Genomic DNA, 27,497 nt, shown 5'->3' on the forward strand with positions numbered 1-27,497 from the left:
TCCTCTCCTCCTGTGCTCCCAGAAAGGGGAACAAAACCCAGCACGTTTCTGCAGCCCCCGCGCATAAAGCGCCGGGCCTGGGCCTCAGTGGGGGGCAAAGCGGCCCGTCAATCTCGGCGCCGGGGCCCCTTTGTCCCTTGCCTCCCTGCCACACCTTTTGTTCCCGAATCCAATAAGCGCCTATTCCCGCTACCTTCCTCGGCGGCTCCTTTCAGCGCCGGCCCGGCGGCCACAATGGGCCCGGCTCTGAGCTGCGCGGCCCCATTCAGCGCCCTTGGCACGCTCACAAGCCGGCCGGGCCGCCCTGCCCCGCGGGCACGCCGCTGCGACTGCCCCGCCGCCGGGCACCAGCTCCGGCCCCGCCGGGCACCGGCCGCTGGCCGAAGGAGGAGCGGGCGGCAGATATTGCACCTGGTTTATTGGCTGACTCGGCGAGCTGGCGCTGGCAGTAACCGATACAGAGTAGATAGAGGGGCCGCGGCACCCCAGGGGCCCGCCGTCGGCTTTTTACAAGCAAAGCTGCTCCGCTGGCGCGGTGCGATCGGCTCCGGCCCGCTCGGCCGTCGCGGCGGCTCCACGGGGCGGCGGCGCTTTGCTGCGAGCTCGGGCGGCCCCGTCCTGCTGCGCCGCTCCGCTCGCCGCCGGCCTCGCACCGCGGCCCGCGGGAGCGCCGGGGTCCCGCCGCGCCGTCCCTCTGCCGCCGCCGCTCCTTCGGTCCAGGGCGCGCGTTGCGCAGCGCGCAGCCGGGCTGCAGTGCGGGTGATAACGGGGCCCCGGAGCTGCCGGGCCGTCCTGCAGGTCCGCTCCCGCTCCTCAGTGCGTGCAGGCTACCAGGCCCGGATGCCCTGCAGTGCGCCCTGGCTGCAGGAGGGCCCCGCCGCCGCCTGGTGCAGCGGCTGGCCGCCGCCGAAGCCACCCAGGCCGCCCACGTTCACGAAGGGACCGGCGGCCGCAGCAGGGCTGCAGGCGGCTTGCATGGAGGCGCCGCCGGTGCCCGCCGGGTAGGTGCAGCCGTAGCCGGGGTTGTAGGAGGCAGCGTTACCATAGCCGTAAGCGGGGAAACCGTTGTAGGAGTAGGGCCCGTTGTACGCTGAGCTGTAGCCCTGCGACCCGCCGAGGCACGGCTTGCCGTCGCGGACCAGCACGGGCACGGCCACCCTGCGCGGCGGCGGCGGGGCCGCGGTGCCACCCAACTCCAGCGACTTGTCCTGCCGCTGCCGCTTGCACTTGTAGCGCCGGTTCTGGAACCAGATCTTCACCTGCGTGGACGTGAGCTTGAGGCTGCTGGCCAGGTGCTCCCGCTCGGGCGCCGACAGGTAACGCTGCTGCTTGAACCGCCGCTCCAGCTCGAAGACTTGCGCCTGGGAGAAGAGAACGCGCGGCTTCCTCCGGCTTCGCTGCTTTGGCCTCTCCACCTCCTCCGCCTTCTCCGCGGCATCCAGCGGCTTCTTCAGGACGCAGATCTCTGCACGGGGGAGCACAGGTCACAGCTGCACCTCGCCGACGCCGGGCGCTCGCTGCTCCGATGGGCCCCACCGGCGGGCGAGAGGCCCGCGCCGTGGACAGCCACGCGCCCGTCAGACAACCGCGGTGCGGGCGGGGAGGCAGCGCCGGGACCGGCCACCATCGGCAGCGCCTGTGACTGGGAAGGGGCGGTTCGGGCTGCGAGGAAGGGCACGTTTCCCCGTCGCCGGCGGGATAGCTGCTGCGGCACCGCGGGGCCAACACCCGGGTCGCACCGCGAACGGCGCCGGGCACCTGCTCTGCCGCCTCGCTCCCGGAGACCCCTGCCGCAGCGGGTGCCGGTTGGGCCTAACCCGCCCCGTTCCTCCTTCTCCACTACCGAAATTGTGGAGCGTGGGCCTGATCCGGCAGCTCCAGTTCGGAGCCCAGCGGAGAGCTTTCCCGCGGAGGCGCTTACCAGGGAGGTGGTGAGCGTGGCGTGAAGAAGGGCGGTGGCAGCCCTACGACCTGCCAGTCCCGGCTGGACATGCCCAGGGGACGCGGCGGCGGGGACCCGGCCGCAGCGCCGGGAGCGGCGCTTCGCGCGGCGATGCCCAGCGGGCTGGGAACGCACCGTGGGGAACGAGCGCGGGCCCGTCCCGGCAGTGCGCGGCGGTGCAGGGGAGCGCGGCGGGGCCGATACTTACTTGGATCGCGGACCGCGGGGTCCAGCTCCTCTCCCGGGCCGGGGGCCTCGCAGGAGCCGCGCAGCACGGCGTGCACATAGTTGTCGGCGGAGATCCGCGCGTCCGCCTGGCTGCCGGGCGCTGCCATGGGACTCAGGTAGGACAGCTTCTCCTCGTCCTCTTCCTCCTCGCCGTCGGAGAAGCGGGCGCCGTCGGCGGCCGCCAGCAGGCAGGCGGCGGGGTGGAAGTGGTGCTCCAGGTGGTGCGGGAGCTGGGCCCCATAGTGCGGGTCCTGCTGCTGCTCCAGGTTGAGGATGTCTTTGACAGAGAAGGGGGTGGAGGTGACGGGGCTCGGTAACATCATCAGGGCAGCGCAAGCGGTCAGGCAGTCCCGCGGGACCGGCTCGGCGGGGAGCGCCGCGCCCGGTGCGGGGGGAGCAGGCAGCGCCGAGAGACGAGGGGCCGTGCCTGCTCCTGTCTAAGTTGCCTCCATTAGCCCGGCGCTGGGGGTCTGCGTTTTGTTACAGCTTCTGCAGGGACAGCCAAAGGCTCGGGAGCCTCCTCTGCCCCGGGCCGGCACGTCACGGCGAGGAGGGGCCGGGGGCGGCCTCGCTATTGGAGGGAGGGGGAGGCAGAGCCGGCCCCTTGCCCGGCTCCGGCCGCCCGGCCAGAAATAGCAATGTATTAAGGCTGCGCTTGGGGAGGCCGCTTCCCCGCGGAGCGACCCGCCGTCCCGGCACCCGACCGGCGTGCTCGGGGACTGTGCGCCGGGGTCGGGGTCCCCGCAAAGAGCCGCGGCCGCCGCCGCCGCGCCTCCCAGTGCTAAGCACGTGTAGGTAGGTAGGGACCCCCGGTGCGCCCTGCTGGCCCCTGCCCATAGACGGCTCGGCCTAGCCCCGGGAGGGCGAGCACGTGCGGCCCGCCGGCCCGGCCTCCCCACCCCGCCTGTACGGCGGCCCGCCGGCCGCACGGCCCCGCAAGTGCCTCGGGCCGCCCGGGATGCAGCGCGGACGTTCGCCTCCGCCGCCCCGCGCTCCTCCTGGAGCGGATGGTGGCCCCGCCGTTCCGGACGGAACGTAGTCGTGCGGCGTACATGTAGCCAACCCGCTCCGCATCCCCTGGCAGCCCCGGTGCCCTCCGTCGGTGCTCGCGCAGATCCCCTGCGACCGGCCAATCTGCCGCTCACCCTTGTTCGCCGCAACCGCTGCGCAGCGCGCGCTCGGGTAAAGGCGCGTTCCGCCGCCGGTGCCGGATCGGGCCCCGCAGGCCCGCGAGCGCCAGGCCCAAACGGGTCGGGTCGGACGGGCCGTCTGGGACGGCGGCGATGCGAGCCTTGGGTGGAAAGCGCTACCATGCACCATTTGTTTTTTTGTTTCGTTTTCTTTCGTTTTGTTTCGTTTCGTTTCTGTTTCTTTCGTTTCTCCCGCCGGTAACGGGCGGCAAGCAGCTCCGTGCAGCCAGTACGCCGCCGTGCCGGCGAGTAATGCGCCGAGTGAGTCTGCCGAGCCCCATCCCCACCACGAGTCCCCTGGTCCCGGGGCCGCGCCAAGCACCGGCCGAGCACCCCGGTGCGGCGCGGCAGGGGGTGCCGCGGCCCCGCGACGGCGCCCTGCGGCCCCCGAACACCTCCAAGGGCTCAGCGCTTCTGCGGCGCGGGGAGAGGGCGCATCGAAAGAGGGGCGGGTGGTCCCAGGTAATAAATTTCGTTGTGATTAAAATCCTGTCGCCTCGCAGGGCCCGGATCGGCGCTGAGACAAGGCCACGGGGAGCCGGGCGCGCACGCCGGGCAGGTGAGTGTCCCGATGCCGGAGCTTCGCGGGGCCTTCCCAGGCGCTTCTCTGGTCGTTACCGTCCGGTGGCTCCGCCGTTAACGGCTCTGTCGGTACTCTGGTTTCCCCGGCTCCCGCCGCTCCGCACCCCCCGGAGAAACCCATTTACCGGCGGCGCAGCTCGGGACGGGAGGCCGTGTCTCGCGCACTTCGCCGCAGCTCGGGAGGTCCCCCTACCCGTTTTCCTGGCGCGCCGGATCGTTCCCACCGCGCCGCTTGAAACCCCTCGCCCTAAATTGCAAAGGATCTGTCTTTTTTCTCCTCCCCCTGCCCGATCCCGGTGCCGGCCACCCGATCCAGATGGTGGACAAGAAAAGGCGCTGACCGGAACCAGGCTTGATCCGTGCCCGGCTCTGCCGGTGCACGGAGAAGCCCGGGGCTGCCTCGCTACAGCAGCCCCGATAACAATTAGTAACAATTAGCACCTTATCGGTGTTACACATCCGCAGCCGGCCCGACAGGACCCGGCCCGCTCCCGCCCGCCGCAGGGCCCGCTGCTGGGGAGGTGCAGGCGCGGAGGCCCAGCGGCAGGGCGGCGGGCTGCCGGGGCTCTGCACGGCGCCGCGCATTCCGGGAGCCCCGCCGCGGCCGATCTCTGTGGCGGGCACGGCAGCGGCGGCAATGAGAGCTACCGGGCCACAGTCCGGTGTTCCCCTGCCCGACTGTCTGAGGGAGCAGCAGCCACCGTGCCGAGAGCCCGGCCCCGGGCTCGGTGGGGTCTGGGTCGCCTGGCACCATCGCACTCCCGCCCGTAGCGGGATCCCGGACGGGCCGACCGCAGGCGCGGCCTGCGGGAACGGAGAGTCCGGGCATGGTGGAACCAGCGCCCTGGCTCGACTCTGCGGCGGTGGGAACCGCTCTCCCGCTGGAACCCGCTCCGTCGTGCCGCCGTCGGCCCCAGAGAGTGCTCGAGTAACCCATGCCCGCGGAGGGAGCAAGCCGCGGCCTGGTCCCGACACGCGTGGGAGCACCCCTGTGTTATCCTGGCCTTTCCTGCGGCCCCCTCATTCCACGCCGGTGCTCCCGATGCGGTAACCGAGCCCGCACCTTCCCGCACTGCCGTCATGCCCTCTTTGGTGGGTCAGGTCCACTTCGTCAGGACACGAGTGGCCATTTCCCAGATGGGTAAGCCGAGGCAGCAGGGAGACTCTCGGGCCCGGTACGGGGCGGCGGGCGCGGAGCAGCACGACTGGGACGGTGCGAGTGGCCAGGGTGGACGAGCCAGGGGAGGGCGCAGCCCCGGTACCTGCCGGCGGGTGTCAGCCCCAGGATGCATCTCCGGGGCTTTACTAAGCCGGCTGGGCTGGGGTCATCGGGCTATTAATGGTTATTTTATTTATATCATTAGCGGTGTCCCCGCAGCTCTGTTTACAGCGGGGCCTTGTTGTCCTGGCCGCTCCTGCGCTCTGTTTAGACAGGGGATTATTGTAATGGATGGAGTTCGCCCTGCGGATGCTGCAGCGGAGCCAAGAGCCCCCCCGGGCCCAGGGGAAGGGGGGAGCAAGCCCTGCAGCGGCCGCGCACACCGCGGCTGGCGGGCAGCCCCCCTTTCCCTGGGCCCCGGGCGCAGGCAGCCCGGTAGCAGGCGGCCGCGGCCGGGTGCCTCGCTCGGGGCGATGCTATCAGCCCCAGGGCTGCTAATTGCTCCATTAGTCTCGCGGGTGCAGAGTGCTGGAGCCGGCCCTGCGCTAATGGCCGTAAACAAACAAACACGTTAATCCGGCCCTGTCTCCAGCCCCGGTGTTCGGGGAGCCAACGAGGGACCGCGGCGCGGCCCCGGCGCGGCTGCGGGAGGCCCTCGGCGGGCGGCACCCACCTGCCCGCCACCCTGGGCAGCCCGGAGGCCCGCGGGCCGGGGCCGGTGCGGACCCGCGCCGCCGGGAGCAGCCCCGCGCGCCCGGCTCTATTTACACAGAGCCTGCCCTTGTGTAAACGCTGCGCGCCGTGGTTTATCTCAGGGCCCGTCTGTTTCTCGTTCTCTGTCAGCAGCGGCCGGTGAAGGATGGCCCTTTCCCAGGGGCTCGACCCTGATTTATGTGAGAACCGCAGCGCGCCGGGGACGCCCCCGCACGGCGGGGCCGGCGACGCACCGCGGAGAGGCGGCGGGGTCCCGGGGCAGCGACCCGCTGATGGGGCCGCCGGTGGGAATGCGCCCGGCCCGCACCGGCCTCGCACTCCGCGGGCACCTGCCGGCCCGCCCGGCGCCCACCGCGTAGCCCGGCACGGCGCTGCGCCCACTCCTGGGCGGTGGTCGCCGAGCACGGAGCCTCGGCCACGGCTCCGCGCCGCACGGTGCGCAGCGAGTGCACCCCGGGGGGCTTCGGAGGGAGCGGGCATGGCGCGGCCCCGACAGCAGCTCCCCGCCCGGGAGCATCCCCCCCACTGCGTCCGCCTGGGCACGGAGCGGGGCCGTCGCCTCTACCGGGTCGAAGGACGGCTTTTATCCAAGCCCCGCCGCTTCCCCGGGAACCGTTTCATACCTTCTTCAAACGAAATGTTTTCTCTATTCCCCAGAGGAACCGAGGGGCTCCTGCGGTGGAGCCAGGTCCGACAAGGGATGCTGCACACTCACCCAACAACGTGCTGTCTTCATCTCCCACTGCCCTGTCCCAGCCCTGCCCGGGCACTGTCCTCTGCACTTGGGTCTTCCAGCTGACACCTGCCTCCACCTCTCAGTGTCGTGGCATCCCCCTGTCTTGGCTTTGCCAAGAACCACACACACAATGCCCATTTTATTCAGAAATACATCACTGCAAATATTTGCTTTTCTTCAATGTTTTCTTGCTCCACTGGCACTGGCTGATTTACTTCACAGTTCTTCACAGTACAGGGTTGTAAGATTTGGAAATATGTCCTAAAACAACACCTCCATGAGAAATTTGTTTCCTGAGGGTCAGACCCAGATTCTTCAGTGTCCTGAGAAATGCATACATTTCCAAGGTGGGAGCTTGATTTGGGGGGAACCAGTAGCTGTGTGCAATATTCCGTGCTTAGCACTTTGGGGAATAGGAGCAGCACATGCAAGGGTGCTGATCATTGCAGCAAGATGAGCTCAGTAGGTTTGGACACCGAATGGAAGGCTGCCCTTGATTTTTGTGCCCAATGGACCTATGAAACTGAGGCTGATGCGTTGAGCTCAGTGACAGCTAAATTGCAGGAGCAGGTAAAGGTCATCCTACATCTGAGGCAATGCAGGGTAGGAAATGTCAGTACCAAGTACCCCCTCCCGCCTGCTTTTATTTGGAGTCTCTTGTGCACAAAGGATATCCAGTCTTCACAAAGACACCCTGTTGCACAACACAGCCCCGCGACTGTGGACGTGCAGAGGGCAGCAAAACACCTCTTCCTCTGGAGGAGAAGCTGTCATAAATCACAGTTTTCTGCTTGTGTGATGAGAAGGTTCTGAGGTCCTGTGTTGAGGCTTCTGTTGGAGGACACTGCCCTGAACGCGTGTACACAACCACCCTCTTGCCACTTATGCAGAGTAAAACCCACAGCCTTTCCAGAAGCACCTTTACTCCATGCCTCGGAAGCCGTGGCTGCATGTTTACATCCATGAAGTTAAGAAGCAGGGCTGAAATTCATGCTTCAGCTGAGGCCCAGCATGAGGCTTGCTCACCATAGGGCAAGCACCACCACCATAGCGCTTAAGTGGAGCCCAAGTGGACCCTGGGCCTTGCACTGGCGGCCCGCCTGGTGCTGGATTTCAGCTCTGAGCCCAGGCCTGCAGCTCTGATTCATGCGTGTAATCCTGCTGAGGTCAGTGGGTTTCATCCTGCTCCCACCACAGTCTGCGGGACAGTTCACACGAGAGTGGCAGGGTCAGGCTCTGTGTTTGCATGTGCCGTAGAAAATGGAACAATTAAGATTAAACCAATTAAATTTTAACAGGTCTGGAAAGCGTTTTATTGCATAATAAACAGGAGGGATTAGCCATGTCGGGCTTTGCTGCGTGTGTGCAGTTCCTTGCTGTCCACAGCATTTGGTGTTCCTGTGGGCTGGGGACCTCCCTGAGCTGACAAACACACAGGGCTGGGACCACAGCTGCATGCTGCCTCCTGTTCCTGTCCAGCACCTTCCCCTGAAGCATTCTGGGTGCAATGCTTTTCTTAGCCTGAGCAAAGCCTTTTCTAGAAGAAATTTTGCAAGCTATTTCTACAGGTATCCTTCAGGGAGAGGGAAGACCATGCTTCTTCTGTACAGGCGTGCTGGTGAGGGGCGAGCGGCCAGGCTGGATATGCGCAAGGTGGTGACACGTCTCGTCTTGGAAACAGAGCTGATAAGTTCCTCTTGTTTGGAGCATCTGCCCAACAGCCAGTCACCACTTCTCTCCCTGCTTAATCAAGATTCTCCTGGCTGTAAGCAGGGCTTGTTCCCATGCGGATGAGGCCATCCTGGAAACGGGTACCCCCAGAGCTGGCAAATCTGTGCCAAAAATGGCACATAGCTGCGGGTTTACTGGAGTGGTTTGGGTGTAATCTGACTGAGAAAGGATGCAGAAACGAGCTTTGGCAGAAACTATGCTACAACCTTGGCTGAGCATGGGGCAGTGCACAGGCGGTTACCTCTGTGGTGGCATTCGCTTGGCTCTGCTGGCATTCATCTATAGGGGCTGCTCCAAGGGACAACTGCAGTCAGGGGCTGGTTGCTCAGCTTCATTTTCTTAGCCATGACTCTCCTTGGGCCAGCTCAGCAGGGTTGTGCACTAATATCCCCCCACCTTGCAACAACCTGCAGCTGGGGGAGAGGGAGGAAGACAGGCTGGGGAACCTCATCCTTTCTGTCTCTGCTGAGTAGATATGGGACAAGAGCCTGGCAGGCTCAGCCAAAAGGCATTTTGCACACTGCTTCCAGAGGCCGCCACAGGCCAGCTTTCCACATCGTGGTGAGTTTTTCTCTGGAAGCAGAATGGTTGCTGCAGGCGGGGACTGTGGCATGTTCGGGGACAGTGATGGCAAACAGCTCCCTGGCTGGCTAACATGCCTGGAAAGGTTAATGGTGGAGCGTGCACTTGGTCTGCACACTTCTAATAAACACCCATTCTTTCATTTTCCTTTAGAACAGTTTCTGTATTTTGCCATGGCTGCTCATATTGCTCCTTCCTGTGACATCTCCTCACCCACAGCCACTGTATAAATAGAGCAGTCCCTGTGTCCCGCACGCAGGCGAGCAGGTGGGAGATTTGAAAGCTTCTGTTAATAGTTTATCTCTGAGTCTGCCTAGTGAATTCTCCTCGTAGTTAGTGCACAGAAATTGTTAGTGTATCCTGATGATTCAGAGCTTTCTAACAACAACTCGGGACCAAATTATAAACTGTTTTTGTATCTTGGAGTGGAGACTTGAGAGAGGATTCCTAATTGTTCTTATCCCCTCGGGGGCCAGAGCTGGATTATCCCACACAGGCTTCTCTGCAGACTTGTTTTTAGTCTATCGGTGGGCTCTCTGCCAGACTGAAGTGATGGGGAACTCAGTTTTCCAGATTTAAATCCTTCCACCCTTCCAACTCCACTTACACCTCTACAGAAGAGTATGAATTAGAAAGGATTTGACCTCATGGGGCTTTGGTTTGGTGAAGATCTGCCCTTAAAAGCTTTTTTTTTTTTTTTTTATCCCCATGTAAACCTGCGTCTCAGCTCTACACCAGGAACGGGCAGAAGTGAAGAGCTGTGTTGTTTGAAGGGCAGAGATCTCCCATTTCTTTTAAAATACCTGCCTTTAATGGCATTTCCTCTTGAAGACAATGGTTTAACATGCAGGACAAGCAGGTGGGGATGGATGAGGGTGGTGTTTCTGGAGCAGGGCATGGCTGGACTTCTCCTGCCATGGTTGCTGTGCTTCGGCCACACATGCAAAAGGCTGGATGTGCCCAAGGCTCCTCCAAAATGTGTCTGTGTGCCAGTAACAGGGCAGCCTGGGTCCCTTGATGCAGCTCTGGGCTTGTCTGTGTGCCTCTGTTGTCCCAGCACACAGGAGGCCATGGGCAGTCATGCTTGGTCACTGTCACCAAAGAGAACTGGGATGCTCTCCCCAGGACCCATCCTGGTGGTCTCCTGCATGACCCGTCCTCCACTGGGAACCACCCGCGCAGCGACGCTGTATTAGGCCAACAGTCCCAGGGCGCTGGGGCCATGGTGAAGGCATGGGGCCAAGTCAGCTCTTCCCTTCCTCGTCCCCCGCTTTGCCGGGGAGGCAAGAGGCCACGTCGCTGGCCGTGCCCCATCCCGCTGGAAGCACTGACGCCTGTCTGGCTGCCGGGACACCCCGCTGGCCCCATCCCAGGCACGTTCCCCACGCCCGGCAGCAGCGAGCGGGCACCATGCTGCATCATGGGGCTGCTTGGACCCCGGCGCCCTTCTCCAAACATCCCTCCCGCTGCGCGCCCGTGATACCCCTGCGGCTCACCCATGTCCGCCCCGCGTACCCGCCTTTGCTGACAGCGGGGAAAGTAGGAGCCATGTCCTTGTGCTGACCTTCGCCTGACCTTCCAGTAACGCTCGAGAAACCCTCGGAAAGGCTTTCTCATTGTGCAGCCCCAGGGTTTCCAGGGAATTAGTCAGCAGGCTGGAATTGTGCTCTGTGTATGTGACCCCCCCGCTCTCCACCACCCCCTCCCACCTCTCCCATCTCTGGAGCCGGACCGGTCCAAGAGATATGTTGCCAGGGTGACAGCGAGGTGTGATGGATGGACAGAGAGTGGCTGTGGAGTGGCAGGGCCGCTGGTCAGCAACCCAGGGCTGTGTTTATAAGAAGGAAGAGGCTGTTTCCTGGAGCTAACATAATGCAGCTCTAAAAAAGGCAGGGGAAATACATCATGCGAGGAGAGCGCAGCCTGGGGAGGGGAGGGCCACTGGGGAGTCCAGCACCAAAGCGAGCCTCCAGGTCAAGGTGCCTTTGACAGGGGCCTTTTTTATAGGCCATTTGCGTGAGAGTTCGCTGCTGTTTCTCTGCAGCCCTGACAGCGGCTCAAGGCCCAGCCGGGGTTTGGGGAGGGTCTAATCTAAACTCGTTGCTTTCCAGCCTTTCACTTGCAGAACCTGCTGATTTATTTGGAAAATAAATAATTGTCACTGACTATTGTTTCATTGCTGCAGAATGACAGTTCTCCCCCTCGGTGTGGGTCTGTACTCTGTCCCTCAGTGGACACTCGGAGGTGCAGGGAGCCAGGGAAGGACCCCGGTGTAGAGGGATTGTGTGGCTGAGTCTGCAGCCCCCATCTGCCCCCACCTCACCAGGTCACAGGAAACAGCGATGCTCAGAGCCACTGTCCCCACATGGGGTTGGGGACCCTGGAGCATCACTCATGGCACTCATGGTGTCTGGACTGGGAGCTGGCACAGAGCTGACCGGCTGGAAAGCCAAGGGGACATCTCATCCTCCTTCCCAAATGCCAGCTGTAACAGTTTTCCCCCTTTTAGCCACAACGCAGGTGTGCACAGTCCTCATGCCCGACTCCAGCATCTCCTCCCTGTGGGACTGGGGTCTCTGCAGCCCCGCACACCCACAGCTGTGACAGCTGCAGCGTCATCCCTGTGCTTCGTGGCACCTCCGAACCCTGCAGCCACGCTCCCCATAATGCTACCCTTGCACTGGAGATCTGGCCGCAGGAGAAGCGGCGACTCCCAGTGTTGCAGATGCAGGTTTTGACTCCCAGCGCTGGAGCTGAGACCCCGTGGGGCTGGGGCAGCACCGCTCCCTCGCCCTGCGCTCTGCCCGGCCCTCCTCTCCTCCAGGACTTAACCATCCAGCAAATCGGAGAGCAGTGCCCCAGAAAACAGCTCCCCATTTTTCCATTAAAAAAAAAAAAAAAAATCCAATTAAAACATTTCAGAAAAGAATTTCACAAGGGAAAAAAAAAAAAAAATCTGGGCTCATTCAGCTGTAAGTTCCACCATTTTCTATGTAGGTGCAAATTGCTTTTACTACAGCTGCAAATTTATCAAAATGCTGGAAATATTTCCTTCCTTCTTGTATTCCTTCTATTCTTACAACCTTTCAATAGCGGAGCAAGTGATATTGAATATAGGGTTTTACTTTTTTTCTTTTACAAGAGTGACAGAGCTTGAAAAGTGTCAGCGTAGGGAAGAAAAGATGAGAAAAGAGGGGAGGAAATCTTGTGCGAACATCAGATGTTCTTCAAGCAGCTTCAGGGCTGGAGAGAAAAAGGGAACAAGGAAAACATGAAAACGCAGCGCTTCCAAATTTCAAACAGCTTTCTGGCTTAGGAAACTGAGATTTTAAAATTGTTTCAAAATATCCCATGGAAAAGTGAAATTAAAATGGTTTCCATAGAATAGATTTCAATCTAATTCATTTTGGGCAAGAAATTTTTCAGTAATTTTTATACCGAACAAGTATTATAATTTATTTTTCACGTTATTAATAATAATAATAATTCTACCTCAATATAACAATAAAAATCTTCAATTTCCACCTTTTCAGCAAATATCTAGGTTGGGTCCTGTTCTCACTGCTGCAGAGTAATTTTTTTATTTCAAGTGGAGCCTCATTTTTGGCTTAGTGGTTAGCTTTTCTTTTTTTCTTCAGAAGAGTGTTCTGTCTTCAGCATTGTTCATACTTCCCCTGCTCTAATTCATGCAAATACTGCCACATGCACAAATTCCTCAATGAATTCAATATTAATCAGCAAACAATTGTTTTTTGCAGCCCAGCCTGATCGCTGTCTAAAAGCCACTTTTAAAGTATTTTATGAGTATTTGTATATTTAATGTTTGCATTGTTCTAAGTGACTTTTAACATTACATTCTCCCTCCCAGTTTTGGTTCAAAGTAACACGTTCACATGCACTTACATTTGAATTTGTGTTCGGTTCACATTTTATACAGCAGTATTGAGTGACTTTCAAAAAAAAAAAAACAACCAATCCATATTTCTGAGTTATTTGGTTTTGTCTGACATATCCGTCACAGTGCAGGGGAAGGTGATCCGTACTTCTGGCAGCCCCTGTGCCGGCAGCCCGGGGCAGCGCTGCCTGTCCGGGGGAAGCTGGACCGTGCTGGTCCCCAGCAGCCCCAGCCCCGCTGTGCGGGTGTTGTGGTGCTGCCGAGCTGCACGCCCTGACATCAGCTGCGAGCGTGGGCTGGTGTTTTTTCAAAATACTGTTTATTACCGTTTCCACAACCAGTTTTTGTTGGATTTGTGTCGCTCCCCCTGTGGCACCCCTGGACTTGTGCTGCCGGCCAGGGGAAGTGGGGCTGATCCCGAGGGTGCCCGGGGCCTCATCTTTCCAGCTTGGCTAGGAAAGAGGGCTGCTGGCTCCTCTGCAAGCCGCCCCAGGTGGCCATCATATTTCTAAAGGACTTGTCTGTGGCTGCAGTAAGCTCATTAGCTAATTCCCCTATTACACAGCATCAACAGAAGCATGTGTGTTTGGGCTTCCAGGCAGCCCTCTCTCGTCTTTCTCCCCAGATCTCCTCACTTCCTCATTACTCTCTTCTCTTTGTTTTAGCTAAGAAGGTAGGGTTTCTAAAAGTCCCCTTGGCTCAGCTATTTGGGTGTGGTTTCATCCCTTCCTCGTCACTCCCAGTCGTGGGGTACCCCCAGCAAGAGGGGCTGCAGTGGGCAGAACCCTGATTGCCCGGCAGTGCAGCTCTTCTACCTCTGCTAAAGTGGCTTTTCGGGCCCGTTCGCATTTCTGTGTCAATCTTGGAGCCTGGACGGACAAATGTGCTGAGGGTTTGGTTCAGACAAAGCGAGGCGCAGGGAGGTTCCTAGGAAGGAGGCTGAAGTATGAAGCCGCCATGGTGGAATGCTGCTCTTTGCAGGGTCACCCCTGGTTTTGAAGGGGTTGATGGGCTCTTGCATCTCGTTTGCAGAGCAACACCAAGCCACTTGCCCCTGACTCCGAACCCAGCGGACACTCACCCAAAGCCAGGGGGTCAGAGCCCATGGGGCCAAGTGTTTCGCCCCAAACATGGGGAGCCTGGGGGCCCTGTTCCCTTACCTCGTGCCCTGGGAGAAGCCCGGTCACAACCCCTGCCTGGGGAAGAGGGATGGACCTGGCATCCCACCCTCTTCCTTCTGGGGGGCCACATGCTGCAAAATCTACCTCGCGCCGGCACTTTCCGGCCCTCTGTGAGAATGTACGGTTTGTGGCTCCTTCATTGACTTTGAAGAATGTCCCTTTATTCACAATGTTATTTCCTTTAATCACTGTGAGGTTGCAGGAAATCTTCTTGGAAAATTGTTTCAGATTGGCTGGAATCACCGTACTGTTGCAGGGATGGAAAACTCACTTGAACTTGTTTTTATTTTACCCTAAAAAGTCACTGTCCCCAGAAGGTTCAGATGAATTTGGATAAACATGTGAGTTCCGAGGATTTAGTTGTTGAGCAGTTTTTTCCCCCCCCCTTTTTTTTTTCCCAAATGAACCTCTGTGACATTCCAAGTTCCTGAGCTTTACTCAAGACCAGGGGTGCAGAACTGGAAGAAAAATGGGCCATTGGCATAAACAGATTGAAGACAGGCAAATACATCATTAAGGGACACCACATGCGAGTAGAGATAATGAAGCGGTAGGTGACAGCTTGGGCTGTCAGCTAAGAGCAAAACCAACTGAATTTTCTTCTACTTGAGGATATTTGTGCAGGCTGACACAGGAAAACCAGGACATGCTAACTCTTGACTTTCATAGGAGTTTAGTCCCATTTCCACATGAAATTCTTGTGAGCAATGGAGAAACATGGTCTAAGGGAATCTGTGGCTACATGAGGGCACAACTGGCTGGAAAACTGTGTTGAAGGGCAACCAGTGTTCAACCCTCAGACAGGGTCTGGTCTGGGGCTGCTTAGAGCTTTTCTCAGTGATTTTTACCTGCAGCACCAGTCTGTTAGGGCCTGCAAGAGTGCTTTTCTGGAGAACTTGGAGAAAGCTGAAATAAATCTGTTCATAAGAACAAATATAAGGCTTTTCTATGAATTGGGGAAAATGAACATTGCAAGCACTAGCTGGGGAATGAGCAAGGTTGCGCTGTGGGAAAGTAGCCGGAGGTGACAGTGGGTCCCGCAGGGAGAGTGAGCCAGCAGCATCCTGAGCGAGAAGAGCGAAATCAGACTGTGACATATAAACCAGGTGTTTGTAAGACACCTGACGTGATCCTGCTGCACTTACAAAGTGTTAGCCTGAGCCTTGAATCCGACTGGGGGCTCAGCGTTTCAAGTTGTGGTTCTTGGAGAAAGCCCAGGGAACAACAAGATCAGAAATTCGGAAAACATGACATACTGGAGAAGGCTGAAGGACCAGGGTAACTTAGTATCAAGAAGACTGCAGGGAAATAAGATAAAAGTCTTGAAATGCATAAAACCCTGTTACAAAGTGCGAGATAATGGGCTAATCCTTATTTTCAGAGTGGGTAGAGGAAGAAGCCATAGGCTCAACCTGCAATGACTGCGGTAAGGGAGATTAAAACTCGTTTTTCTTGGAAGCCCGTCTTCACCACTAGAGGCTAATTTTAGGAAGAGTTTAGACAAAAGCTCCACCAAGAAGGGTTTGCCTCGTTTGGGGGCAGGCAGACAGGCTAGGTGACCTTTCAAGGGCCTTCCAGGCTTATTTTTTATAATTCCTTGAATTTGGATACTAAAAAGAGAGAAGATCATTTTGCCTCTAGCCAGTCTATTTGGGACTGGTCCTTACCAGGTGTATTTTGCTTCAGTTGTGAATGTCCAGGTTTCCATTATCTCTATCAGCTTTTTTTTCTTATTCAGTCCTAAGCTTTTTTTTTTTTCCGTCCATTTTTTTGCCCATTTCTGTACAACACTTTGGCCCTGCTTTTCCTGGAAAGGTCACATGCCTGTGCGATCCCCCTCCAAGGCATGCGCAGAGAGACCTTCTCTTCCCAACTTGATGGACTGTGTGCCCATAATTGAGATCTAAGAGCATCCTGGGGCAGACCCCATGTCGCTCATGAATTTGCCTGGTGACAGCCTCCTGGTGTTGGTTTCACTCCCATTGCAAGGCCCCTGTGGGTCATCCGTGGGCTGGGTGTTTTTGTCTTCCTAAAATTGTCGTTGCCCTCCATCTGTGAGTTTGCAGATGTCAACTGTTCAGTGTTTACACTGAGGTTGTGCGATGGGAATTTTTCTACGTGTGTTAGTAACACAAGGTATTTTTACTCACAATGTTTAAGATTGGAGTTAGTCATTCCATCACCTATGCTGATCTCCCTGACTGCCTCGTTTTGTTACTTTTTCTAGGTCCGAATAACTTGGGGTTCCTCTAATGCACAAAAGCATCTGGTCCTGAGGAACAAGGGAGTTCATGGTTTGGTCTTAAATCACTGGTGGTTAATCTGCCAGCCAATCAGCATTACTCAGAAAAATGTATGTCATATTTCTTATGCAGGTTTGTCTGCCTTTTAATTTCTAGCCATTGATTCCTGTTCTGCCTTTTTTGGCTGGAATAAAAACGCTTCGGCACACAGTATTTTCTTACTGTGACAGTACTTGTGCATAGCAGTCAAATTTCTTAAGCTTTTTCAAGAAGAAAACAGGTTGAGCTTGATTCTATCACTGTGGGGTGCATTCTCCTGCCCTTCTGTCTTTTCTGTGGCTGTTTTCTGCACCCTCTCTCATTTCACAGAATAATTTTGGCCTCAGGATCTCTGGCAGTACAGCCCGCCAGTTGGGCCTCAATGCATCAAATTTTGGAAATGTCTGAAGATACAGATCCCACTGCCTTGCTGGGTCCCGGTGCCAGTGCTCAGTTTTTAATGCACCTGTATCCCCCCTCTTCCACTCCACTCCTCCACAGTCAGGCTGCAAGGATGCTATGGGAGATGGTGAAAATGAGCAGGGGGGAGTCACATCTGTGGCTTTCCCTTCCTCTGCATTTTTTTAAAATGAGAACCAGGCTAGCCACAACATCTCAGGGCTAGCATCCCTTCCCCTGCTGCGTGAGACACTGCCTCGTAACTCCCCTTTGCTGTGCCCCCTGCTCTGACGCCCTGCACTGCATTTGCCATGTGGTCCTAGCATGGAGCTCACATCCAGCTGCTCACGTGAGAGACTCGAGACCAACCCCACTCGGCACCAGCGCCCTGCCTTAGCCCCTGCCACCCAGAGGGATAGCCCACTTTCTTTGTCGACACATGCAACTTGGCATCCGGCTCAGTCAAAACCCACCACCAGGTGACTCCATCCCCTCTGTCACACACGGGACTGCAGCTGAGGTTCGCAGCAGTGAGGTGATGCTGACTTTCAGCTCACCTGTGCCTGTGCTGGGTACCAGAGTCCAGCACTGACCTTTCTTGACATCAATTCAGCAACACAGCCCTGTTGGGAACAACTTCTGGACGCCAGTCGGGATGTAGGTAATGGGTGGGCAATCAGTATTAATTAGGACAAATGCTTAACTGGAATATTGTTAAGCAGCTTGTCTGACACTGCAGCTCCTTGTGTCTCTGAAGCCATTGCTTTTGGTCCTTGTAGAGGTTTTCATTGTGGGGTGACAATAAAACCGTGACAGATGTATTGTTAACCCCCTCTCCACCACTTTCCCTCTTCAGCCCCTCCCTCTCCCCTCTTCCCACTAAGGACAGGCGATCGGGAGGGAAAGGACAGAGAGAAGAGAGATGGAAAAGTTAAAAATGTTTTACTAATGCTACTAATAAGAATAGAGAAGATAATACAAAATACACAAAACCAATCTTGAAAGTCCCAGCAACTGCAGAGCTGGCACCCAAAGTCCTGGATTGGACTCTGCAGCCAACCGGAACTGGATTCAGTCTCTCACTAGGACTCAGTTCGCAGGGACGACTAGCAAGGTCCTAATGTCAGCCATAAGAAAAAGGGACAAGATCCTCGTGATCTCCCACTTTTATATGAAGTATTCGCGTGAATGGGAAGTTATACTCTGTTGGTCAGTTTCTTGGTCACCTATTTCTCGTTGCCCCTGTTGCGAGAGGTGCATCCATGCTTATCAATAACTTTGCATTCCATTGCTATGTTTACCAAAACATGTATCTGGTTCTCCAGGAAAATGCAGCTAATACAAAGGCTTTAGCTGACAGGCAAATTCGCTAAAAGAGAAACTTGTTTTTTAACAAAACCAGGACAGTCCTTCAGGCAGTTTGAGTCCTTACTCGAGTCCTACAGGCAAACCTCTTTGTATCCCATTTTCAAGCAAGATTTCCTTGGAAGATCCTATGAAGACAGCTATGGACTAATAATATCTTCACCATATATGGTGCATTTCACCCTCAGTTTGTGCGCGGCTGGGAGCGTGCGTTGTCCTGCACACTGCATGCAGCCAGCTGCTGCCCAGCGAGCGCCTGTTATCAGCCCAGCATGGCTGCACGCTGCCGACACCCAGGCTCGGGTACAAAACCAGGTGCATTTTGGCCAGGGCCCTGCTTTTTCTTCCATGCAATGTCAAGGCTGGACAGGTTTGTCCTGTGCAGTGCAGATGACTGCTAACGCTTACGTGTGCTTTTATAGTGTAGCATTTCAAAGGGCTGGTTGCAAGGAGGTGCATACACATTTCCTGTACGTCTGGCCAAAAATCTGGTACTTGAGAGTGCCGGGGAACCCTAGTTTTGCAGAGCATGCTATTTTGATGTTCACAAAAGACAAAAGGTTGCCAAAACCTGGGAAACAGTGAGGAAGGTGCCAGCATTATTTTCCTGCCCCTGGCTCTGCTCAGTTTTATTTCTCACTCTGCCCCTGCATGACCATCCAGCTGGCTTGCTCCTGCAGCATGCAAGTCCCAGCTCTGTGAGAGACAGTGGTGGGATATGTCTCAGCTGGGATGGGGGCTCAGGTTTAGCTTTGCTCTCTGCCAGTGACTTGGAGGTGGCCAAGGCATGAGCGACTGCACCAGTGCTGATGTGACACCTGCCAGGCTGGGGGACTGCAGGTGTCCGGCTCCACAGGGCAGATACATCCCCTGGTGCCAACCATGCCAGCAGGGGCACATTTTGTGCAGGTCATCCCTCTCAAACCTGTCCAAATGCGCCTGGGCTCTCTAATGGCCAGACAGGAGGACAGACCCAGTGCTTCCAGGTCTCCTCTCATGACATCCGCCAAGTCCCCTTCCCGCACTAATCTTGTCATTCTATCCAAAACAATTATGGAGGGCTTGTTGTTTTTGGCACAGTCCTTTATTTACAAATCCCATCCTGCTTATAGCTCATGGTTTCATTATCCTCTAGATGTTTACAGAGCTCCTTTTCTTAATATTTGTGCCATTATTTTACTAGGGACCCGGGTGAGGCTTTCCAGATAGTAATTGTCTGGCTCATCCTCTCCCCCATCAGCTCTTTCTGCAGAAGTGCACATCTCCCTGTTGCCCCTGCCTGCCTTGGGACACCCGGTGGGACAGGGATAGGCAAGACTGTGGGCAATAGCAGAGGGTTCCCTGCTCTGAGGATGCAAGGAGGGATGTGCAAAGGGGGCAGAGGAGTCCTGCTGCACCTCACCGCCTGCACCCCATGTGCACCCTGCAGCACCTTGTTGCTGCCCCAGGGTCACTGATGTCCTCCTGAAGCCTTGCACTCCTGATGGGTATCTCCTGTCCTTCGTTCCCCCCATGTGCCTGTGCTCCCTGTTCCCAGGCTCAGGGCACGGGTACACATCCCTGGCTGGGGCACTAGCCCCTTGGCAGGCTTTTGGCTGGTGGGGGACGGTGTCCTGGGAAGGCAGACAGTGGTAAAGCTGACGCTGGGATTTGGAGATAATTAGCATGGTGCAGACGTGGGTTGGTGGCTTATGCTCTGCATTGCTCTGATGCTGGTCCCTGCCCCTGAGCCATCTGTCACAGGGGCTTGTTTAACCTTCTTTGCCACAATATCTCGCAGTCTTTAATCTGTTTATCCTAGTAACCCCACTATGAGGTAAAGGATGGTTATCCTCATTTCAGAGGTAGGGAACTGAAGTGATTCTTTTCAAATGTAGATCAGTGCTTAATGATGCAGAGATAAAGATTTTTAAAACATGCCCAAGACAACAGGTGTGTAACTGAGATGGGTGTTTCTACAAATCTCATTAAGCACCTCTGCCTTGTTCAGCTGGTGCTATTTTGGGGCAGACCTGGCACAGGGACCTGCAGAGGTGTCAGGCAGGCTCTCAGCCTCCTGGCCCATGAGCCAGATACAGGCCGGGGACGAGGGGACAGAGCTGACCCCATGCCTGCCATTCAGCTCCCTAGGTACACTGGGGTGTGCGGTGCCACAGCAGCCTCTGCAAAAAGCACATGCTAAAACCTGAATTGCATGAGTGCATAAGATCCTCAGTTGCATTAATGATTGTGCTGCAAATGTGCGCATAAAAAGTGTAAGGTAGGGAATACAAGGGGGTGCTTGTGCGGTATTTCTCTGGCTGTGCAAAGCAGGCGCCATAGAACCTGCTGCACTGCTGAATGAGGAGAGAGCAATAACAGCAGGGTCTCTTTGCTGTCACTGCCTGGGCAATTGCTATCTACTGTAGATCCAGTTAAAAACCCCAAGCTGTGGTTTCTGCACAGTGATTCTGGCGGAGATGTCACCAGTGGCTGTACAGGCCCTCCCCGGTGGTTGGCCAGCAGGTTTGGTGAAGGTCTCCCCGCTGCTGCTGCTACTCCCAGGCAATTGTTGCTGCGCTTGTGGGAATGCGGCGGCTCGGGCTGTGCGGAGGTCAGAGCTTTTGTCTTGCTGCTGGGAGTTTATCTCTGTGGATCTTGCCTGCTTTCCTGGGTCAGACTTCACCTCCGCTGTTATCAGCAAACGCAGGAACAGCCCGGTCCAGAGCCGGGCTGTATAGGAACCTCTCGACCCCCTTGCAGGGGGAGGCAGTGCTCTCACATCCCTCCCACGCTAATGGGCACCAGCCTGGCTCAAGCCCAAGGCACGGGGATGGGACATGCACCGCCCTGTGGTCACTGTTCCTCCTGTGCCACATTGACAGCACTGTTTCTGTGCTCCCTGGCATTACTGGGCACAGGCAGCAGCACCGTGTGCAAGCAGCAGCCCCATGCTTGGAGTGTGGCCATGCATTTTGCAGTGGTGGCTGCAGTCAGCAGCGAAGGAGGAAGCAACAGAGCCATTGGGGCCCTCTCCAGTCTCATCTCCTGTTGGGTCCTCCAACCCAAGCACAGAGGGGACACATCCCCACTGGCAGTGCCAGTGGCACCAATTCCCCCTTTCCTGCTGGGCTGCCCCATCCCAGTGCAGCCTCTCCTTCCCAGCAGCTCCAGCCGGACCCCTCCAGCTGTCTCCACAAACCCAAACCATTAGCATTTCCTGTTCAAACATTTCCAATAAATAAATGGAGACATCATGCCACAAGCCCGCAAGTGACCCAGAGGCGGGTCCGAGGCCGGGATGGACACGACCACCCAGCGCCCGACCCCCTGGCTGGGCGCCAGCCCTGCTTTTGTTTGAATTCCCGGGTGAGTAAGTGCTCGTCTGACGCCAGCCAAAACACTGTAAGAAATTATTTTTTATATTAAATAAATTGTTTTCAGTAAATCTGATCCTACACCAAGGTCCAGAAGCTACCCGCAGCACCGGGCTCCCTGCAAGGATCAGGTCCTCATTCCTGGCTTCCTCCCAGCTATGCCAGGGCACACACCCTGCATGGAGGAGTCCAGCTGGGACCAGCTGTGCTACAGATGCCTCCATTCCACTGACCCCACTGGTGCAGCCAGGCTCCCGCAGCCGCCCAGCAGCCTGTGCATGCCACGGTGGAGCAGCTCCCTGCGCCACGTTAGGCATCTCTGTCCTGGGGCATGAGCCAGGCTCACTGGTGGGCCTGGTGCCTCTGCAGCACCACAGGCCCTGGGGTTGGCAGCTATCTCCCCACATCAAGCCTCCCAAAAACACTTTGGCTGTGCAAAAGTCCATCCCTTGACATAGCAATGTCTGTCCCGCTCCAAGGCTGGCGATGTGTGGGGACCGATGGCCCCATTTTTTCTCCATTGGTCCTCTGCACCCTTGGGAAACCATCTTGAGTGCACCAGGGTACCTGGCATCAGTGCTTGGGCAGGTCATGGTCCATGGGCTGGTCTCCAGAACATCTACCAGCGAGTGCTGATGCGGAAAAATTAGGGGAAAGCAGATCTTTGAAACATCCTTTCCCAGCCCCAGTGGCTCATCCCATGCTGAGCACTGGGACCAGTCCATCTCTTGCCTCTTTCAGGGCCAGTGCTCCTCCGGCGTCCCTGTGCTCCTCTTGGGTGGCTGGGGGCCGAGCAGGTGCAGAGAAGGTGAGCATGGCCACAGAGTAGGTCCTGAGTGACCCATGGGCTGGGCTCCAGAGACACCAGGACTAATATGCAAAATGGCTTTAAAGAGAGAAATGGTGAACCTCTGGCTGTGCCCAAGCAGCAGTGGTGGCAGGAGAGGTTTGAGCCTTGGGCTGGTGGATATGCTCCTTCTCAGGGGTGCACAGGCTTTGTCCTTGCTGCTCTGGCTCACTCTCTGGAAGCAAAGAAGATGGATTTGGAGCTAACCAAGCTCTGTCATGGTGGCAATTAAGAAAAAAACCACAAATATATCTTCCACTATTTTTTTTAATTACATTTTGCTGAGGCCAAATCTTCCTGCAGAAACATGGTGATTAAAGGAAAAATTTTGCTGTTGAAGTTTTCTGAAGCATCAAGAGGTTGAAATGTTCTTTGAAAGTGAAGATGTAGATGTCCTGTTCCAGAAGTCTTCATTCAGTGGGATGTTATGCTCAGGCATTGTAAAACTTCAGAAACTGAAATATAGTGAAACCACACTTCAAATTATTTGTTTTATGAAGAAATGATAAAGTCTTTTCTGATTTGGACTTATTTCATTTTTGTAGAGCTTCTGCCTTGCTCAAGGGAGACTCGTGTTGCTCCCACCTACAGCAGGTGAGAGAGGAGGTGGGACGATGTGTCAAGGGGCAGGTTGTCGCTGTAGGTATGGTGGCTAAGGAAGCGCCTACTCAGCATCTGCATGTTCACCTGCAGCTCAGCAGAGCAGGAACAGGGGTTTTTTTTGGTGCTGATAGGTGAAATCCCTGGCACTCCCTGTCTGTGTTTGCGGTGGGGCTGGCAGGGTGGGAGGACAGGAGATAGGTGCTGCAGGGCAGCGTGGCCAGGGCTCGGACTCAGGGGCATCTGTGGGGCTGTGTGTGGGGACTGCCTGTCCCTGGCCACGTTGGGGTCCAAGTGCACCGGTGCAGCAGGAAGGCAGCAGTGTGGGCCCCTTCCCAGCCCCTGATGGTGCCCCTCGGCAGGACCTGTGGCCCTGGCTGTCACCAGGGCTTGGTGCCATCAACACTTGCAGGCGTTGACAGATGGACCCCGTGAGGGGCTGATGGGGACCGGAAACTCCTGATCCCTCTTTATCTGCCCCTCGCCCTGCTCTCTCATCTCCCCGTCATGTTCTCTGTCTCGCCTGGTATCTCATGCTCCTATTCCTGCACCACCCTGGCTGCTGGTGGGGGTTCCCACCCTTTGCAGCATCCCATAGCCAGGCACCAGCCCCAGGCTCCCCCATCCTAGCCACAGCATGGGGTGCCAGACCCCCCTAGGACCTGCTGGGCTTGCTGCCTGCAGGAACCAACAGCCCTGAGCAAGGGGTGCCCCCAACCCATGTCTGCACACTGAGCATCAGCCACAGCAGCAGGCAGGTCCCAGTGGGGGGCTCTGTGGCTGAGGTGCACTGCAGGTTGGAGTGGGAAGAAAGGATCAAGCCCAGCTTGGCATCATCCTGTGCACTGAGGAGGTCAAGGAGGCTTGCTGCTGTCTTCCTCAAGCTTGCTGGCTGTTCCTGGGCCAGGGTCCAGCTGGGTACCAGCTCAAAAACAACCACAATCCTTTCACTTGGCTCTCCTGGCATCCCTGATCCTCATCATTCCATTACAAACCCACTGCCCCAGCGGCGTGGGGGTCAGGATCTGCAGTTAATGTAGCTGCCCCTAAACGCACTGCAAGAGATCAGCTAATCTGATAATTACAGCAACAAAAGCCATTTAGACAAACCATGACCTGACCTCGGGAGCTTGGAATGAAAACATTTTACCCTCCTCTGTCTGGATCCAGCACTGAGAAAACATCTGTATTCAGAGGATGGCTGGGAAAACAGCCCACGCACAGCACCCACAGCTACAGCCCGGCTCCCTGCCCGCACGCTGCCTATGCCCAGCACCAGCCCAAAATGGGCAATGCCTTGGGGCAGGGCAGCCTAAACCTTTGTGGTGGTGCCAGGTTCAAGGGCATCCCAATGCTGGGCAGGGCTCTTTGGCAAGGAGGAGGATGAGGCAGAGGACAGAGGGGTGTGAGGGTGGGTCTTGCACAGGTGAGTTAAGGGGATGCAGTGAATAGAACTCACGTGCACTCTCCGAGAAAGGGCTTTTTTCCAATCCCAGATGAGGCTCAATGATGTGGGGAGGGCAGCACCTCGTCTCCAGCAGTCCATGCATCCCTGTGGGAGCCTGAGCTCTGCAGGAGCCGGGCTGGCTGCTGAGCCCCACCACCTCTGGCTCCCAGGAGGGGCTGAGTGCGGGGGGCCATGCCTGTGTGCGGTGTGGTTTGTGCAACCGGGGGGCTCTTTTGCTCCAGGTTAAATGTGCAAGCCTTCCCGTTGAGTGGCAGGTCATTGCTGGCTGTCAGTTTGAGGCAGGAGATGAAGGGAGGGTTGCCTCAGGGCCACCTCCCATGTTTCTCCTGCTTTTACATACATTTTGGTGGCACCCTTTGTGTAGGCTGGGGAGATGAAAGCTCAGGGCCAGAGGGTTCTTGCTAACACACAACCACCCAGCTCGGGGGCCCGGCGGCCTGCTGCTTTGTGCCTGTCTGTCTCGTTCCTGCATCTGTTCCCAGCGGAGCCCCACTCTGTGCTGCCAAGGGCATGGGACGCCAGCTGGGCTGGGGGCAGCCAGTTGCACCAGCAGGTAACGCCTGCTGGGTCAGCGACCCCAGCCTTGCAGGCATGGGCAGTGGCACAGATGGTTTCCACTGGACTGACAGCACTGAGTGCATGTTGTCCAGGTGCCCCCGAGGAAGGGGAGCCAGACAGTGCTGTTTTGGGGAAACTGCATTTTTTCCTGCAACTGGCACTGCTCAGCCTGCTCTGGCGGTCCCAAGCAGCGGCTTGGTGCATCCAGCTTGGCAGGCAGCGCCCCTGTGCCTTCGTGACTTCCCTGCTCTACACTGAGAAAGGGCTTGGCCCTGTCCCCAAATATTCCAGTGCTCTTTGGAGAGTCGTAGGATTAGAAACCAGTAAGTACAGTGGGAGCCTGCCAGTCTGGGGACTCCTCAGCACTTCTGTCTCCTCCAGAAATAGGATGCTCTAAGCAGCCTTGGTTGGATTTTCCCATCACAGCATTGCACTTGCATGGTGCATTACTCCTTGTGAGCAGAAAACATTAGCTACATTGCAGTGGGCTACCCTCATTCACCTCTGATGCCCTTGTTCTTGACAGCTGCTTTCCTGCTCAGCACTGCAGCATCTCTCATTTAGCAGCATCCACAGACCTCAAGAAACCCAAGTGCTCTTAATTCAGTTGGGGTCAGAGTTAAGCATCAGGTTAGAGTTAAGGTTAGGGTTAGACTTAAGGTTAGGGTTGGAGTTAAGGGTAGGGTTCGCAAATGCACTCACAGCACCTTGTCAAGGTCAGGCATTCGCAGGGCTCACAGCTATTGCAGATTCCAGACCTGAAGCCCTTTCTGGGTTTCTGTTTGGCCTTTTCTCAAGGTCTGATAGAAGTTTTGTTTGAGTTGGGCTAAAAACTCCACCAGGGCCAAGGCTTTGGTCTAGCACTGCTGTCTTGCTCCTCTGCCTTTCCTATTATGCTGTTTTCTCCAAAGACAGAAGTGTTGGCATGGTGCTGTGCCGCCAGGCAGCTCTGCCTCTTCTTCACTCTCATGCTAAGCAGAAAGTGCACTGGGCAGTTCTTCCAGGTGCTGCCCGGAGCTGGGGGAGGCAAGAGCTGTGCCCCTGGGCTCCCTCTCAGGCAACTGGGCTGCTGAGCCACCTTCGGCATGGGAGGGAGGCAAGGAGCCAAACTGGTTTTCAGAGAGATCTTGGCTGGATTAACAAAGGGAGTGCATGACATGAGTTGTCTGCTAAAGCGTTTGGGGACAGCATGGCCTTTCCTGTCCTGTATCCCTGTGTTTTATGTCACGAGGGGTGGGGGGGTCGCGCTGCTGGAGCTGTTGTTCACGACGTCCTTCTCTTTTCCCTCGAAGCTTTTCCCAGATGCTGCCGGATCGCGGGCGGATTCCCACAAACTTCAAAAGCCGCTTGAGACAGGCGGCGGGTTCCTAACGGAGCCGGCCTGGCACCGGGCGGCAGCGAGACCACTCCCGGGGGAGGCGTGCGGGGAGCCGCGGGTGGAATGCTCGGGCTGCCCCGGGCCACCTCCCGCCTGTCCCGTCGGGCCGGGCTGGAGCCGGTCACGCCTTGAGGTACCGCTGCCGGCGGGGGCTGCGGGCGGAGCGGCTGGGCCGCACGGGGCGGTGCTGCCGGCGGCGCGGTGCGCGGGCCGGCTCTGCCCTCTGCCGACATTCCCCAGCACAGCCGCCGCTTCCAGCCCTGCGCCGCCCCATCGGGCCCCGCGACGGCATCTGCCTCCTCCCCGCACGGCTGGACCGAGGCTCCCCGGGCGATGGGCGGCCCGCAAGAAGCACAGAGGGTCGGGCGCACCGTGGGAAAGCGCTATCCCTGCAGGAAGGATGCGGAGTTTGGCAGCGAGGCACCAGGAGAAATTCCTTGCGGATAAGTGCGATGCCATGCGCTGGGGGAGAGGGGTTCCGAGCTAACAAGTGATCCTACACGCTCCCCGTGGGCCAGAGCAGGGCTCGCCTTGGCGGTGGCTGCGACCGCTCAGAGGGTCTTGCTGGCAGGGGAGGTTTCCGCGGGGCTGGGAGGGTCTCAGTAGGCCGCCCCATGGCGCCTGGCCTGCAGCTGGCTGACAATCAGGAAAGTACCTTAAAAACCCGGATAAGATGCAGTGGTGGATCCCCGTGACCCGCCCTGGCATGGAAACACGCATCATGCTCACAGCTGTCCTTATCCTGTATCTGGGCCACTGCACCCCTGGTACAACCCCACACCCTAGGCACTGCACCAGGACCCATCACACCTGGCCACAGCGCTCCTGGCACCTTCCTGCACCCTCCAAACCTTGCACCTTGGCACCATCCTGAACCCCGGGCACGGCACTCCTGCAGCTGTCGTGCACCCCAGCTTTCCACTCCAGGGCTGATCTGCATTCACACATATGTTGCACCCCCGGACCCCCTATGGGCACCGTGCCGTGTCCCCCGAGCATCACACCCCCGAGCAGCGCCGCAGAGCAGCGCTGACTCGGGCACGGCATCCCCAGCAGCGCCACGTACCACCGGCACTGCACCCTGGGACCGCCTCGCACCCCCAGCACTGCAGCTCTGGGACCCCACGCCCCATTGAATACTGCACTCCCGCAGCCCCTGCGATGGCTCTGCATTGCTGCGCCGCGGTCCCGGCTTCGCCGGCATCTCCCGACCAGGCACCCGGACCCCGGCCCGGCGCGGCCCCGGCCGGGCGTCACCCCGGGGCGGCCCCGCCGCCCGCCCAACCCGCGCGCGCAGGGGAGCG

The 27,497-nt window shown here is 57.4% G+C and overlaps 1 protein-coding gene and 1 long non-coding RNA gene across 4 annotated transcripts; one reads left to right on the forward strand and one right to left on the reverse strand.

Annotated features, from left to right (window-relative positions):
- On the reverse strand, positions 1-4,410 carry NKX2-3 (NK2 homeobox 3). Of its 2 annotated transcripts, XM_082054736.1 has the most exons (3): positions 3,316-4,410; positions 2,151-2,447; positions 1-1,465 (listed from the first exon to the last, which is right to left on the reverse strand). In XM_082054736.1, exons 1-3 carry the CDS (start codon positions 3,488-3,490, stop codon positions 828-830), a joined length of 1,110 nt encoding a protein of 369 aa, XP_081910862.1. In that variant the 5' UTR covers positions 3,491-4,410; the 3' UTR covers positions 1-827. The 2 variants fall into 2 exon arrangements, with proteins under 2 accessions (XP_081910862.1, XP_081910863.1); XM_082054737.1 differs by lacking the exon at positions 3,316-4,410 and having other exon boundaries at positions 2,151-2,961.
- On the forward strand, positions 2,825-27,128 carry LOC309440739. 2 transcript variants are annotated; one of them, XR_014184253.1, is made up of 4 exons: positions 2,825-2,965; positions 3,864-3,919; positions 22,735-22,783; positions 26,108-27,128. It is a non-coding gene; the product is annotated as an uncharacterized lncRNA (long non-coding RNA). The 2 variants fall into 2 exon arrangements; XR_014184254.1 differs by lacking the exon at positions 2,825-2,965 and adding an exon at positions 2,972-3,352.
- The last annotated feature ends 369 nt before the right edge of the window (positions 27,129-27,497 follow it).

This window comes from Streptopelia decaocto, assembly GCF_964273445.1.
Source record: "Streptopelia decaocto genome assembly, chromosome: 5".
Taxonomy (NCBI): domain Eukaryota; kingdom Metazoa; phylum Chordata; class Aves; order Columbiformes; family Columbidae; genus Streptopelia; species Streptopelia decaocto.

Bases quoted from the DNA above. Each gene is read 5' to 3' on its own strand.
- NKX2-3 (XM_082054736.1), bottom strand. From the start codon at position 3,490: ATGGTGCATGGTAGCGCTTTCCACCCAAGGCTCGCATCGCCGCCGTCC. The intron at 2,448-3,315 runs GTGAGCGGCAGA...TCTCTGTCAAAG, and splicing joins AGCGGTTGCGGCGAACAAGG to ACATCCTCAACCTGGAGCAG. The intron at 1,466-2,150 runs GTAAGTATCGGC...TCCCCCGTGCAG, and splicing joins CCCCGCGGTCCGCGATCCAA to AGATCTGCGTCCTGAAGAAG.